At 60.1% G+C, this 15,293-nt stretch overlaps 2 protein-coding genes across 2 annotated transcripts in view; one reads left to right on the forward strand and one right to left on the reverse strand.

Annotated features, from left to right (window-relative positions):
* FTSJ3 (FtsJ RNA 2'-O-methyltransferase 3) overlaps positions 1-1,361 on the forward strand; it is a 7,340-nt gene extending 5,979 nt beyond the window's left edge. The window contains 2 exon segments of the mRNA XM_009645554.2: positions 70-190; positions 469-1,361. Coding sequence (XP_009643849.1) covers positions 70-190; positions 469-658 — 311 coding nt within the window. The 3' untranslated portion in view covers positions 659-1,361.
* Positions 1,362-1,797: 436 nt separating this feature from the next.
* On the reverse strand, positions 1,798-15,092 carry LOC104132391 (alpha-2-macroglobulin-like protein 1). Its single transcript, XM_035901198.1, is given in 35 exon segments — positions 1,798-1,889; positions 2,726-2,767; positions 2,940-3,042; positions 3,147-3,215; positions 3,393-3,483; positions 3,580-3,704; positions 3,778-3,993; positions 4,087-4,304; positions 4,432-4,588; positions 4,763-4,837; positions 5,718-5,874; positions 5,987-6,068; positions 6,243-6,419; positions 6,593-6,667; positions 6,916-6,967; positions 7,152-7,273; positions 7,562-7,688; positions 7,765-7,990; positions 8,158-8,353; positions 9,008-9,131; positions 9,324-9,473; positions 9,726-9,871; positions 9,955-10,012; positions 10,339-10,566; positions 10,739-10,935; positions 11,058-11,078; positions 11,787-11,901; positions 11,986-12,118; positions 12,218-12,302; positions 12,439-12,592; positions 12,745-12,765; positions 13,406-13,458; positions 13,747-13,909; positions 14,281-14,470; positions 14,902-15,092. Coding segments are annotated over 35 exon segments (4,431 nt in total).
* Between the last annotated feature and the right edge of the window lie 201 nt (positions 15,093-15,293).

A 15,293-nucleotide genomic window follows, 5' to 3' on the forward strand; every position in this document is an offset into this window, starting at 1 on the left:
GGGGCTGTGGTCCTGGACGGGTCCTCTGTCCCCCCTCCCAGGTGCTCTGTCACTCCTCCAATTCCCCTTGTCCCTCACCCTTGTTGTCTCCACAGATGCTGAAGAAGATGGAGCAGATGAAGAAGAAAGCAGAGGCCGTGGTGAGCACGGTGGATATCTCGGAGAGGGAGAAGGTGGCCCAGCTGCGGCGGTGAGTGGTGAAGCTGGGATCCAGAACCTTCCTGTCGTGCTGGGCTCGATCGTGGGGACAGCTCCTGCATGTAACCCAGCCAGGCTGGAAAGGGCTGGGCTAGATCTGGGTGTAGGCTGAGGGGTGGGAGAGCAAGCAAGGGAGCCCCATCTTGGGGCACAGAGCCCCAGAGGAGTGGTGGGACCAGTATCGGTCTTGGGATATGTCCAAAAGCCAAACTGCTGGAGCTGGGCTGGGGTGTTGGGGTCTCGGTCTCATCTTTGGCCGTTCTCCCGCAGCATCTACAAGAAGGCTGGGCTGGCCAAGGAGAAGCGGCAGGTCACCTACTTGGTGGCTAAGAAAGGTGTAGGACCCCGGGTGCGCCGTCCTCCCGGCGTCAAGGGTCAGTTCAAGGTCGTCGACAGCCGCCTGAAGAAAGACGTGAGGGCTCAGAAGCGCAAAGAACAGAAGAAAAAACGCCATAAGTGATGTGGGATCAGCTCCGTCCTTGGCGAGGGACTTGGCTTGGGGCACAACTGGCTCCTGTCCTCCCACCGCAGCTTGGGAGCAGCCAGCTCGCCCTGCTGCTCTCCCCCATCGAGGGGACAGGGCTGTGACTTAGCCACACGTTGCTGTTAGTGCCTTGATGTGACATTGCCTCCTGTCCACCGGTGGGGCTGGGAGGGTTTATTTGGCCTCAGCACTGTAGCATTGACCCCCTTCCTGTGCTCGCTGTGTGGCCGCATCTCCAGGTCTCTCCGTTGCCAGCTCTCATGGGAGACTGTTGCACTGCGGAGATGGCACAAGCATCCACGCCAGCCCTCACTGTCCCCAGAGAGGTTGTGGCTCAGGGGGATGGCTCCCTGGGCCATATTTGTCACCAAAATCGCTGGACAGTGGGTGCTGAGCCCTGAGACAGGCAGGTGCTGGTGGTCTGCACAGAGCGGCTCTGTTAAAGAATTAAACCCTGGTCTGAGGATGCCCCAGGATGCGTCTTGATGAGGTGAGGGCCTGCACTGTGAGCTGCTGTGTCCTTCCGTGCGGTGTTTGTTAGAGAGGAGCGTGGAGTGGATGGGGTCAGCGTGCCTCTGCTAATGCCTTGGGGAGCCCACCCGCCTCGTTTTATCTCTGAATCTGAACCGCAGCTGACCTGCCTGACATCCACCCTCCCTGTCCCGACCACAGCAGCCACCCCATCCCCTCCGTCCCCAGGTGTGGGACCCTGCAAGTTTCAGAAAAGAAAGACCAAGAGAAAATCTGTACTTGAACAAATGCATTTATTTAGACCCAGGGCAGGGGCTGGGGGACTGTGGCTTCCCTCCATCGACCAGTACCTGAATCTCTTTTGATGGGATTGCGGAGGTGTCCCTAGGTCCCTCTTGGTGACAGTGGCACCACGCTAGTGCCAGGGGGGGTGTCAGGGTAGCACCCGTGACTCCCAGGGAGAGGTGAGTGGCGGTGGGGACCTGCTTGGGGAAGGGACAGTTGGTCTGGCAGGAGGGAGGAGGTCTTGGTCCTGTTCAAGTGCCGTGGGGAGTGGAGAAGCCAGACCTGGTGCCCCAGAGCTCCCTCGAGGTGGTAGGGGGGTGATGCACTGGGGTGTCCCTGTAAAGCCACCACTTCGCTGCTCAGCCAAAGTCAAGTACCTGGGGCAGGGGCTTGCAGAGCAGACTCTGCCCGTGGGTCTGCATCAGTCCCTTGGCTGTGGCTCTGGTGGGTCCTGGTGGGGTGGGAGTCACACTAGAGGGGGAAGTGGCCGAGTCCAGAGCGAGCCGTGCCAGCAGTGCTGCAGGCATCTCTGGGCCACACTGCCCCTGGGGAGGGTTGGAGCCATGGCCAGGGTGGGAGCAGAAACCATCAGCCGTCTGGGTCCTTGGTGGCTGAGGGAGTTGGGGTGAGTGGAGGGGACCAGCTGCCAGGCTTCAGGCTGTGCTTAGAAGTTTTCCTGCTCCTGACCATCAGTATCTTCAAAATCAAATATAGGGGTGCTGTGAGAGGAGAGCCACCCCTGGCTGCCCCTGTCCCTCCAGCTGAGCTCCGACCCTGGGAGCTCAGCATCCATCCCCCATGTGACCCCCAAACCCATGGATGAGGAGCTCCATAAGGTGCACAGGAGGAGGGCCAGGGCTGATCAGGGTCTGAGCCCCCTCAAAGTGGGAAGTGGTCGAGTCCCCATCCCTGGGGATATTTAAAAGCTGGGCAGACGAGGTGCTTAAGGACAGGGTTTAGTGGTGGGATGGCAGGGTTAGGGGAACAGTTGGGCTTGATGATCTTAAAGGGCTTTTCCAACCTGAACGATTCTATGGCTCTAAAGAGGACAGCTCCTCTCTGCATCCCACAACCTGAATGCCTGGGTCCTGCCTGACCAAGCTGTGGCCAGCAAGTCCCCATTGATCAATCCAGGGCTCCAGACTCCTGGCTGGGCTTCTCCATCCCCACTCACTGCCCTCCTCCCCCTGGGTCTGGGGGCTCAGCACAGCCCAGGTTGGCCCCTCAGGGTTGGCGGGTCCCATTCAGGGTCCCAATGGTGGGGTGACCCCTGTGCTTGGCCCCTACCTGAGCTGCAAGGTGCACTGTAGGCAGCATCCGTGCGGTCATCTGCAATGGGAAGGATGGTGACCAATGGGCTCAGGGAGAGCTGCTCCCATTAACGAGCCAAAGCTCATCAATGTGAACTGAAAGTTCAGCCAGACCCTCTCTGAGCCATTGGGGTTGCAAGGGGTGGCAGCGGGGCCAGACACCCTGGGGCCATGTCCTCAGGGGGGCTCACCCGTCTCGTAGTAGTCATACAGCGTCACGGTGGCCGGCTGGAGGTTCCTCACTGGGAAGTCCTGTGTGGCGGCAAAGGCGAAGGTCTCCTCCTCCTTTGTCAGCTGTGGAGATGGCCCGAGGGTGAGGCACAACCATCCATGGTGCGGCAGTGTCCCCATGCCCCAGCACACGGGGGTCTTGCTCCTGCCCCTGTGCTCCATCTCACCTGGTCCAGGTAAATCGTCACCTGGGCGGGCTCCACCTCCACCTTCTTCACCAGCCTCTGCTTCTTCAGCTGGAGGGACACGGCTCAGGGTGGGCACCAGCTGCTCGGTGCGTGCCCCAGCCAGGGCCAGCACCCCAAGTGGGTGCCACTCCATGTCCCAGTGCCCCCGAGGGGCAGGGACTTGGTGGCAGGGTGGGTGCCCCAGTGGGGCCGAGAGGGTCCTGGGGGCAATGGGGGGCTTCTCACCTCCACCACAGAGCTCTTGTCCGGGATGTAGCCAGACGGCAGCTTGGCCTCAATGACAACCATGTTGGTGGCGGGACGCTCCCCAGTGTACCTGCAAGGGCCAAGCCGTGGCATGGGGTTGGGCTCTGCCCCCCCTCCTTGGCTGTTCCTGGCCCCCCCAAACTCTGGGGGCAGCCCCAGCCCCTACCGTGCCCGGAGGAGGAGGCGGAAGTGGGTGCGGGCATCCCTGGTGCACTCCCTGGGCTCCGTCTCCACGTGGAGGTCGAATGCCCCCGTGCTCGGAGGGGGCGGCACATTATAGCGCAGGGTCACCTGGGGTGACGCAGGAGGGTTAGAGCCACTGAGCGGGCACCGCACCGGGACGGGGACCCCGGGCCATACCCACCTGCACCAGGGCACAGCCCTGCCCGTGGGCTCGCACCCTGTACGTCCCCGGCAGCTCGTGCAGAGCCGCCCGCTGCAGCACCAGCCGGTTGCTGCTGTGCAGGGTAAATTTCTGCTCGGTGCCCATCGGGGACGTCACCGTCACCATGAAGTCACTGTTGTTGCTGTATGTCAGGGAGGCGTACTTGGCCAGGGCTTGCAGGGCCACCACAGTGTCCTGGGTGTGGAGAAAGCACCGAGCCAGGGTGACCCCTAACTGCAGGTACGAGGGGATGCTCTGGAGCAGCCCCACGGACTCTGGCACCAGTACCTGTGTGGAGGCGAAGCCACCGTAGGGGTTTTGCTGCTTGCTGAGCCAGCGGACAATTTGGGAAGCGATCTTCAGGTTGGCAGAGGACACTTGGGGCTGGGAGAGGTAGGCCAGGAGGACGTAGGCGGTCATCTCCACCTCTGCCGACGCAGCAGCAGCCCAGGAGGACTGGGAGCTGGGCAGAGCCTTCACCTTCCTCCGCCAGTAGAGCTGCCCGTCTGGGAGAGAAGGGGATGGGAGCTCTGCCCCCTGCTCCAGGGATCCCAGGGGACCGGGGGTGGGATGGGGTGACCCAGGCAGAGGGTGGCACTGCCCAGGGGTGCCCCTGCCTGTGCCAGGTGGTACCTGTGCTGGCGTTGTGCTTGGCCAGGCTCTGCAGCTGGGTTTGCTGCTGCTCCCTGAGTCCCGCCAGCCCAAAAACATAAGCAAGCAGCGCCTGTGTGTAGAGGTCGTCGGTGTCCGCAGCCTCCAGGCACTGCAGGGCTGAGCTCACCTTCGGGTCCTGGCATGGGACTGGAGTCAGGAGCCAGCCCACTGGTGTGGGCATCGCTCAGAGACCCCCATTCTGCCCAGTGAGACCAGTTGCGCCCAAGTCAGGCTAGGAGGTGGCTTGGAACAGCTGGGCTCCCTGTCCCCACCCCACCAGCCCCTCCAGGGAAGATGGGGTCATCCTCACCGTTGGGGACAGCCCCAGCTCCAGCATTGCAGCCGTGACATAAGCTGACAGCGAGAGCTCGTCCGAGACGCCACCCTGCAAAGGGGACAGCAGGAGATGGGTCTGGCCATGCCGTGCCACCAGCGCAGGGAGTTCCCCACTGCCTTGAGCGCACACCAGGGATGTGCTGGGGCCAGCCCAGCTCTGGCTGCATGTCCTCCCCCCCGCAACCCACAGAATCACAGAATCACAAGGGTTGGAAGGGACCTCGGGAGATCATCTAGTCCAACCCCCCTGCTAAAGCAGGCTCTCCTAGAGCATTCTACACAGGACTTCATCCAGGCGGGCCTTGAATATCTCCAGAGAATGAGACTCCACAACCTCCCTGGGCAGCCTGTTCCAGTGCTCCCTTAGAGTAAAGAAGTTCTTCCTCATATTCAACTGAAACCTCTTGCGTTTCAGTTTGCACCCATTGCCCCTAGTCCTGTCGCTGGACACCACTGCAAACAGACTGCTTCCGTCCTCGTGGCTTCCGCCCTTAAGACATTTGTATGTGTTGATAAGGTCCCCTCTCAGTCTTCTCTTCTTCAGGCTAAACAAGCCCAACTCTCTCAGCCTTTCCTCGTAGGGGAGGTGCTCCAGTCCCTTTATCATCCTAGTTGCCCTCCTCTGGACTCTTTCTAGGAGTTCCTCATCTTTCTTGAACTGGGGAGCCCAGAACTGGACACAGTACTCCAGGTGGGGTCTCACCAGGGCAGAGTAGAGGGGGAGGATAACGTCCCTCGACCTGCTGGCCACACTCCTCTTAATACAGCCCAGGATACCATTGGCCTTCTTGGCAACAAGGGCACCCTGCTGGCTCATGGTCAGCTTGTCGTCCACCAGGACTCCCAGGTCCCTCTCAGCAGAGCTGCTTTCCAGCAGGTCAGCCCCCAGCCTGTACTGGTGCATGGGGTTTGACCTCCCCAGGTCAAACCTGCAGGGCGTTGTTGAAGAGCTTCCCCACGCTGCGGAAGCAGCCCGTCTTCTTCTGCTGCTTCTGCAGCCAGAGCAGCGCGTCCGTGATGTGCCGCTCCTCAATGGCCACGTAGGCTCTGGCTTGCCCGAAAGACTTGAGGACAAACGCTGTCAGCCTACGAACCGGAGAGATGTCCGTGGGCTGGGGTATGCTTGGTGGCAGGAGGAGCTCTGGGACAGCCGGAGACACCGCTGTACAGCCTGCCTGAGCCCTGCAGAGTCCCTCACCAGGTATTGCCCCCGGCATCATTCTTCCCGAAGGCGCTGTAAGAGCCATCATCGTGTTTGTAGAGCAGCTCTCGCTGGTACCCTGCAGGGAGGAGATGAGGACAGGTCTTTACATGGTGGTCTTTACGCCCCTGGGGGACCCCAGAGGCAGCCTGGAGCCCATCCCGGGGCACAGGTAGAGAATGAGGAAGGGGGATATGGGGCGGTAGTGTCCCTCAGCAGTGGGACAGGGAAGGAGGAGACCGGGGACGCTCACCGCTCTGCAGGAAGCCCTGTGCCTTGGCGCGGATGTCGGGGTCCAGCTGCCCGGTCTTCTCCAGGTACTGCTGGATGTAGATGTTGGGGGCGAAGCGGACCATGTTCTGCTCCCCACAGCCATAGGGCATGGCCAGGAGGCGGTCCAGGTTCTGCAGAGCATTGCCCATGATGTCGCCTGTCCCGGGGAGACATGGGGAGCACCATCACTGGCTGGGGGGCCCTGCCACCAGCACCCCGTATCCACTTCCAGCTCAGCTTTGGGCAGTTCCACCTCCTGCAGAGCTTGGGCCATGGAGCTCTGCGCCCTTTCTGCCCTAGGTGGTCCCCTGTCCCCTGCCTGCCCCTTACCCATCACGGTGATGTGGGCTCGCTGGGAGCCCTCCAAGATGTTTGCAGGAACCTCCAGGGAGACTTCTTCAGTGTCTGTGGGGATGAAGGGCAATGGCAGTGGACATGCCAAGCTCCTCCTGGCCCAGCCCCATGGCACCCTTGCCCACCCCCTTCCTGCTCCAACCCTCCATGAGCTCAAGGCTGGGTTGGGACATCTCAGCCAAGAGCATCTATGGACCCTGGTCCTTGGCTCCTCTGGCCTGGTGGCCCTTGCTACCAGTGGCCAAGCGTCCCTGCCCCACGGCCCCACAGCACTGCCAGACCCCTCCAGCTGGTCCTACCTTCCTGGCAGAGCAGAGAGTTGTGTGCCTTCTCCACCAGGATCCCCCCAGGCTGTGGGGAAGAAGCAGCACCGAGTCAGTTGGAAGGGACTCGCTGTGGCCCCCAGGGTCATGCCTGCAGCCCAGGCTCAGGGTTGGGTGCTGTCCCGCTCCTGGTCCTCCCGCTGCACCCCCAAGGGCTGCTTGGACCCTGTCCCCAAGCCCATCCCACTTTCATCCTCCATAACCCCTCTGACCTGCACCAGCAAGGGCTTTATCACGGTGTCCACACGCCCCTGGGCTGGCACCACAGGCATCTCGTTGCCACAGAGCTCCTTGGTGCTGAGGGCCTCAGTGCTGACGGTGATGTTCACCTCCCCTGCAGATGCAAGCGGTGCACTCAGTCCCCATGGAGCCCCCCCAGCCCACACTGCAGCCCCATGGGCTTGCATCAGCCCTGGGGCTTTGGCCGGGGCTGGCTGGATTGGGATGGCGGTCACCAGGTTAGAAGCAGCACTGGGAGGCAATGGGGAAGGTGGGAGTGGAGCAGAGGAGAGCTTCCGTAGTGACATTGCATTTGGTCCTGTCCTCCCCACCCACCCCATTCTCTGAGGGGTCCCCAAGCAGCAGGGCAGGGGAGTCCTCCTGTGGCCCCCATGTCCCATACCCAGGCTGGTGGCTCGCACGCCCCATCGGAAGGTCCTCGCTTCATCTGTGCAGATGCAACCACTGTATGCCTCGTCTGCGCCCACCGACACCTCCAGCTCCGCCGACTCTGCCAGTGTCACCTGAACCTGCCGGACCACGGCCACGGCTCCATCAGCCCCCGCCAGACCCCAGGCCCAGGGCACCCTCCCCAGCCCCGCTCACCTGCAGGCACTGCCGCAGGTAGTTGAAGACTGTGGCCACGAGGGTGAAGGCTTCGTGGCGGACCACAGCATAGGGCAGCGCCAGCTCCACGAAGAATGGCTTGAAGGCCGTGAGGGTGATGGCAGGGGCCAGCCCCAAGCCCAGCGGGGCCGTGCAGAACATCCCGGCTTCCCACTCAGTGATGGCATCGGGCACTGTCACCGTCACCTCCGCAGAGCCCCCCTCCCTGCGGGATGGAGAACATCATGAGGCCATCACACCATGTTCACCTACAGCTGGAGTCATCCCCATCTGGGCTGGCTCTCTCCCTATGGGAGAAGGAAGTGTTCTGAGGTCCCCAACCTCCCTCCATGCAGGAGGGACCAGCCTCACTGGGGGACTGTCCTCACTCACCCCACAGGGACCAGGTCCCACAGCCACGTCTCTGGGAAATACATCCGGGGTGATGGTGACTCTTCCTGGACTGGTGGCTCTTCCTGGACAGCCATGACTGGGGAACGACCATGCATTACTTCTGGGGCACCATGGTTCACTGCTTCTGGGACAGAACTTTCTTTCAGCCTATATGTGATACGGGAATCAAAGCCACCTGGAAAAGGCAGAGCAGAAATTAGGGTTCTGTGCATCTCAGCTGGACCTTGCCTGCAGACCTCAAAGGTGGCCAAAATTCTTTTCAATCCTCTTCAATCCCTTTGATGTTGAGTGTATTTTCAGGATGGCTCCAGGTTCCCCTGAGGACATGGGAGCCAGGAATGGGCACCTCTTTTCTCCCAAGAAGACTCAGTGAAGTGAGCATGCAGACGACTGTGCTGACCTCTGGGACCTGGCAAGCCGAACCTCTTTCTGCAAACATCACTGGTCTGGGCATTGGTGAAAAGTTTCAGTGCTGCGTCCTGTGAAAAAGAAAAGAGGTTTTGTCCATCTCCAAAACCCAGCAGGAGGAATATCCCCATCCCAGCAGCAAGTAGTCACGGGGCTGCAGAAGAAGACAAGTCGAGAAGGACTGGAGCCTGGTGTCCATGGGAAAGGGAAAGACCTTTGCCATGAGTGTGGCTTTCATGGGATGTTGCTGTGGTTTCTCGGCACCCTGAGCAAACCACAGCTGGCTCCTGGATGAAGAAGGACCAGGAGGCACAGACGGGCAGGGCCTTTACCTGAAATAACTTGTAGGTGTCCATCTGGGTATTCCTCCAAAAAGGGAAAGGAAAGTGAGGCCCCCATGGACGGCGAAAGAAGCCTTGACGTCTCAGTTCTAATGGGGCGAAGGGAATGTCAAAATCGGGGGGATAGTCCAGGGAAAATTCTGAACAGGGTAGCGGGTCCCGGATTCTTTCAGGGTAGTCAAATTCAGGGAGTACTTTGTAGACCTGGGAATAAACACGTGTGCTAGGTACGAAACCAGCCAGGCACCTACCCCCTTCCAGGAGTAGGACTGCCCAGGATCCGCCATGGCACCACGTCCCTGTGGGGAAGGTCCAAGCCAATGTCATCTCTTCCCCCCCCACCCCCAGCTGGTCCCTGGGGCTGCAAAAGGGGCCCTGGGCAATGCCACCACTCACCGCCTCTGCGTTGAGCTCAGCTTTGGGCTTCAGGAGCAGCACACTGCGGTCCACAGCACGGACGGCGCACAGGGACCCTGCAGCAGCCTCCAGGTCCAGCTGCAGTGCCGAGCCGGGCAGAGCCCTGTCCTCCGAAAAAGCCATCTTCACCTGGGGAGGGACAGGGGCATCAGGGTGCAAGGGCAGGAGGGGGAGCCACCTCCCATGGAGGAGCAGGACCCAGCCACAAACATGGAGGTCTCTTCTAGACAAGGATAAAACCAGGCCCGACGGTTTGGGGATCAGGGCATGGGTCAAAGAGACTGTGACACTGTGATACGTCTGGAGCAGGATGGACCTCAGGGCATGCAGCTATGGACAAGCCATGGAGCAATTCCCCCATCTCCAGCAGCCTCCACTCACCTTGTTGGGGAAGCACTTGGCCACCTTGAGCTCAATGCTGTCAGCCACCATCTCATTGTTGGGCAGCACCGCGTAGCCCAGCACCTTGGCTTTGGGTGCCAGCTCATGGCCGATGGGCAGCTCCAGGGAGATGGAACCTCTCGGCCCTGTGCCGTGGGAAAGGAGGGGAGATGAGGACCAGGCATGGAAAGCAGAGCCCTGCAGAGCCCGTCCACGCCTCAGGACCTACCAGCCCCTGCAGGCAGCTCTTTCCTGAGGACGGTGGCAATGGTCCCCTTGGCCAGGACCTGCAGAGGAGGAGATGGGAACAATGACACCAATGCTGAGCAGGGAACTGAAATGATCTGATGGAGGATGGACCTAAGGGCGAGAATGTCAGGGTGCTTTTTGACCTTGCCCTGTCTCCAGCCCCCCCAACATCTCCCATTGGCATGCAGGTCCAACAGTGCCAGCAGACACCTCTACTAACAGGCGTAGGTCCCTCTGTCTAGCCAGGACAGATTGCTTGTTTTCTTGTCCTCAGGGACACAACCGTGAACACGTGTGTGGATGTGGCCCTTCGCACACAACTGCCCTAATGCCTGCTGCCCTTGCTCCCAGGGCCAGGGCTCACCAGGAAGACCACATCCAGGCTCTCCAGCTGAGTCTTCAAGGCCTCCTTGCTGAAGACGTAATCCACCCAGAGCTGCTGGGGCTGGCCACAGGGCAGCTCGCTCTCCAGCTGGCGAATCTGTAGGAAGCTCCTGCTTGCTGAAAAGAAGGAGCTGATGTATGCATAGGCATCTTGGTAGACGAGCGTCGAGCTGTCGTCCTGGGTGTGAGCTGTCTTGTTGACTTGACCCTGAGGAGTGGAAGTAGAAATCAAGGTGGTGAAGCCACCCAGAATCCACAAGGTGCTGGTCCTATCACCAGGCACTGTTGATGCAGGTTCTTGAGTTGGGGAGGTGCCCAGCCCCATACTACTGGACCAAGCAGTACAGGGAACCCCAAGGGTTGGGAGATGGGTCACTTACACGCAGGAAGACTACTCCACCCCAAGTAGAGGTGTCCAGCTCAAAGGAGGCTCTCCCCGATCTGTCTGTCAGGAAGGTCTGTCTTGTATCTCTTCCTTGCTGGCTAACGATGAGCAAGAGCTGCTCCTGTGGCAGCACGGTGCCGTCGGCTCCCTTCAGCAGCATCTGCACCGGGACAGAAGGGGAGATGCCCCAGGCTGGGCTGCAGGCGTGGGGCAGAGGGCAGGGGTGGGAGAGTGGGGGTTGGGGTCAGTGGGACAGGGATGGGGTGCAGCAGGGTGCAGGGGAGCCCTGCGGGGTGCAGGGACCCCCCCATTACCGTCCCTGTTCAGCTCCAGCCCTGTGGAGAGGGAGTGGGGAGCTGAGGGTGCTGCGGGGACACAGGGCACAGGCGAGCTGCTGCCAGCTCCCCTGTCACAGTGCAAAAAAGGTCCCTGGATATTTTAGGCTTTCCCTCTGCAGCTGGCAGCTTCGAGCAGAGTTCACACCTCCAGCAAGAGGAGCAAAACCTCCACGGCATGTTTTGGACCTCAAGCCAATGCACAGCTGGCTGCAAAGACTTCACAAAAAGTGCTTCACCAAAGCACCATGACACAGGGCCACCTCAGTACCGGTGGGCCTGGGGCAACCCCTAGTCTTCTTTTTTCCTAAAGCCAAGCCACTGGCAGTCATTCTGGTGGACCGAGATGGTGGGTGAGGTGGATTATCTCAAAGAACGAAGCCATGCCACTGGCCTGGGTGAAACCACGGCTTTGTGTTGCAAGGGCTCAACTTGCTGCTAGCCATAGCATCAGGAGGGCTGTTGGATCTTGGAAAGGTGTTTTTGCCTCCTGCCCCATTCTCGGGTCAGATTTAGAAGTATTGCCTGGCTGACCTAGCTCACATCCCAGCACACGTGGACCTCTAAATCACAGCACTGCTTTTGGGCTTCCCCGGAGAAGACCAATACCCCCAAGCCACATGCATTTGGGTGCACACAGGGATGAATGCAAAACCATGCACCAGCGGCAATGCCCATTCCCAAGCAGGAGAACATCGCCGGCCCTACCTGTCCCATCCTCCACCAGCGATGCCTGGACTTGGAATTGCTTCTGATACATGGAGCCAGTCATGTTGAAGGCAGTCAACAAAACCTCTGTTGAAAAGCAGCCGTTCTTCTCGGTCTGGAGGGAGAGAGTCAACCCCATAAGCAGCATTCCCGGGAAGGGGCTGTCCCCATGGCACCCATGCTCCCCGGCACTGCTCACCTGCCCTCCGACCTCGATGCAGTTCATCTCTTTCTTGGGGGCACGATGAAGTCTGTGTCGGGTCCTGATGTGCCTGAAGGGCTGGCACAGGTTGGCCTGGACCTTCCCCTGGACGGGCTTCCCATAGGTGTACCTGTTGGGTGGAGGGTGGTGAGGGTGTGCCTGATGGGCCACACCACGTCAGATCCCCCTATCCCCTCCCTCTTCCCGGTGCAGCCTGTTTTGGGCTCACCGTCCACAAATCTCCATCTGGAATTTCTTGTCCTTCTCCAGGACCACAGCAGGGATGTTAATGGTCATCTCAAACTTGGGCAGCACTGATGGAGAAGCAAAAGGAGAGTAGGTTGTCGCTCCCAGGACAAACATGATGGGTGTTTGGGTGGCCAGGGGGGCAAAGATGTGCTGCCCACAGGGACGTGCTCGGGGCTGCCACACCTCCTGGTTCCCACGCACCATATTCCTCCACGCTGAAGGAGTGCCTCTTCCCGTCCACCTCGATGGTGTACGTGCCCAGGGCCGGCTCTGCAGCCAGCGGGAGGGCCAGGTCCACGATGCCCTGCCGGGGGCTCACCTCCCGCCACTGTGCGATGCGGTTCCCGCTGGGATCCTGCACACAGGGACACGTGGCATCAACCCTCCAGGGACGCCGGCACCCCACGTTATAACAGCCCATGGCTGCTTTATGCTTCTCCTCTCCCAGCCACGCTGCTTCCCCAAGCCCACGCTGCCCAGGAGCCCCCCTCCATCTCCCAAACTGACCTTCAGGAGCACAAGGCGCAGCTGCAAGGCAAAGAGGAGATGGTTAGAGGGGACATTCAAAGCCTGCCTTGGGGTCTCACCAGGGTGGGGACATCTATGAAGCCGTGGATGGAGTAGAGCAAGGGTTATTTGTGGGATGCTGTGAACTTCCGACCTTGCAGTTTTCTTTGGGATTGATCTTGAGCCTGTGGGTGGCCCTAGCTGGGATGAGCTGAAGGCACTGCCAGCATGGCACGGAGAGGTGGCATCTCCTAGTGCCTTTACAAGAAGTCAGCAACGATTTCATCTGGGAACCTCCTGCACTTGCAGAGACCCAGATGATTGCTCGGGGGTGCCAGAGACCAAACATGCCTGCAGTCCTGGCATCTGATGGCTTGATGGCCATCGATAGTACTTTCCCTGCTTCCCACGTGCCATCACTACATCCCTTAGCTGAAAGTTTTAGGTGGGTACGTTCCCATGTCCCATGTGCAGTTCTGCTTTCTCTTTTCTTAGCCTGCTGAAGCCTGCATGAACAACGCAGGGGCCCCTGGTTGGGGCAGGACTCCCAAGGGGAAAGGTGCTGGCTGACTCCTGTGAGTCTCTCATGGCTTGCCGAGACTGTAGGAGGGTGGTGCAGTGCAGCCCTGAAGCCTCCCCCCTTCCCCAGCCCTGCTCTCACCTTCTTACTGCTGGGCGTGAAGTCTTTATCCAAAGAGACAACTCGAAACTTCACTGGAAAGAGCAAACAGGAATGCAGGAGTGAGTGGATCCGCAGGGAGGGGGGTTCCTCATGGGGAAAGAGGACGGAAATCCACCCCGAGCCCTGCAGTGGGGCACTGCCCCCCAAGCAGCACAGCCAGCGTGTCCTGGCATTGCCCTGGGCCAATGCTGGGGGTCCCAGTGCAGCCCGGGATGAGCCCCCCTATTTCCATGCAGCGCAGGAGCAAGGCTGAGCCCCCTGCCCCTGCTCCCAGCAGCTCCTTCAGCCCAGAGCAGTGTGCTCCACCCTGCCCCCCTCACCTTGCTGCCCAGGCTTGTAGACAGGCTTGTCTGTCTGTATGAAGATCCCAGGCTCCAGGGCTCTCAGCATCACCTTCTTCTTCTTGGAGACATCCAGGGAATCTCCCTGGATTGAGATGTGCAGGTCTACGATGTCCTCCTTCCCTCGGGCAGGGGCTGGAGCCTGGCAGGTGAAACCCCAGGCAGCCCGTGAGGAGAAGGGGTGCGCCACAGCCAGGATGCTCTGCTCACTCCACGTGCCCCAGAGTGCTCCTCACCCCCAGCGACACCTTCCCCAAGCCAGGGGCTGGGAAGAAGCATCCCCCCTAGACCACAGGTCTGCTACCGGGGGATTATCTCTGCCACCAAATATCTGGGCTGAGCCTAGAGTTGTTTTGCCTGTGTGTGGAGTGAGACCCTACCAAAAGATGGGGAAGTCATGCCTGGTCCATCCCACGCTCAGGGGAGCTGGTAGGGAACTGCTCTGCCTGGAGCCAGCGGGGTGTCCAGGGCATCCCCATCCATGCCTACGGCTGTGCGTGGGGTGACACTCACGGGGAAGGGGATGTTCAGGTACAGATGAGGCTCCTGGACCTTCCTCTCCAGCAGGGTGATGTTTTGGGTCCTGTCCACTCTCTGCAGCTGGATGGTCACGTGGACGGGCTCCTGGAGGCCGCCGAGATGGACCCACAGCATCGCTGTGTAGGGGTGGTAGATCACAGCTGGGGACGTGACCACATAAGTCCTAGCAAGGAGAAGTGCTGATATGAGAGGTGTGGGGATGAGCTACACCCAGTACAGACCCCACAGAGGTCAGAGGAGCTCCTGGGCACACAGAAACCTGTGCTGGGGTGCAGGGGCCACCTCCCCCAGCCTCCCCACTCTGCTTCTGGGCTCCCCTTGGCTTCTCAGCTCAGCAAAGCAAAGGCTCTGCCCCCACATTGGTGGCAAGTGAGGCAGCACCTACAATAAACCATCCCAGAGCCACCAGCCCCAGCAGCCCCAGGTGCCAGCTCCTCGATGCTCACGGGCAGGGACAACCCACGAGCGTTTCCACCCTGGCCAACCATCACATGCACGGGAAGGATTAACTCCCACTGCATACTTCCAAGGAGCCAATGCCCTTCCAGCAGGCCTGGACAGACAGACAGACAGACAGACACAGAGAGGGCTTACAGCGCTGCAGATGCCCCAGCTGCGAGGTGCAGGACGAGGAGCAGCAGGACAGGCAGTGGAGCTGCAAACCTCATGGCTCCAGCTGCAAGCGGAGGTCGGGGACAGCCACAGCCTCCTTCTCCAGGTGTTGGATTGCTGCAGACCTACGTCTGCTCTGCTGCAGGCTCTGGAATGAGATCTTTGCTTCCCATCCAGCGAGAGCAAACAAGGATTGGCAGCAGGATCCAGCAGGGACCTGCAGATATAGCCATGGCAATGTTTACCGTCTGCCCGGAGCCTCCTGGGTTCAAGGCTCTGACAGATTTTTGCAATTTGCGGAAAGGTTCCCATAGGCTACAGAGGCTCAGAACCAGGGGGCAGGACCCACCCACACATTATTTTTCTGGGAAATG

Source organism: Egretta garzetta, unplaced genomic scaffold (genome assembly GCF_000687185.1).
Source record: "Egretta garzetta isolate BGI_Z169 unplaced genomic scaffold, ASM68718v1 scaffold551, whole genome shotgun sequence".
NCBI lineage: Eukaryota > Metazoa > Chordata > Aves > Pelecaniformes > Ardeidae > Egretta > Egretta garzetta.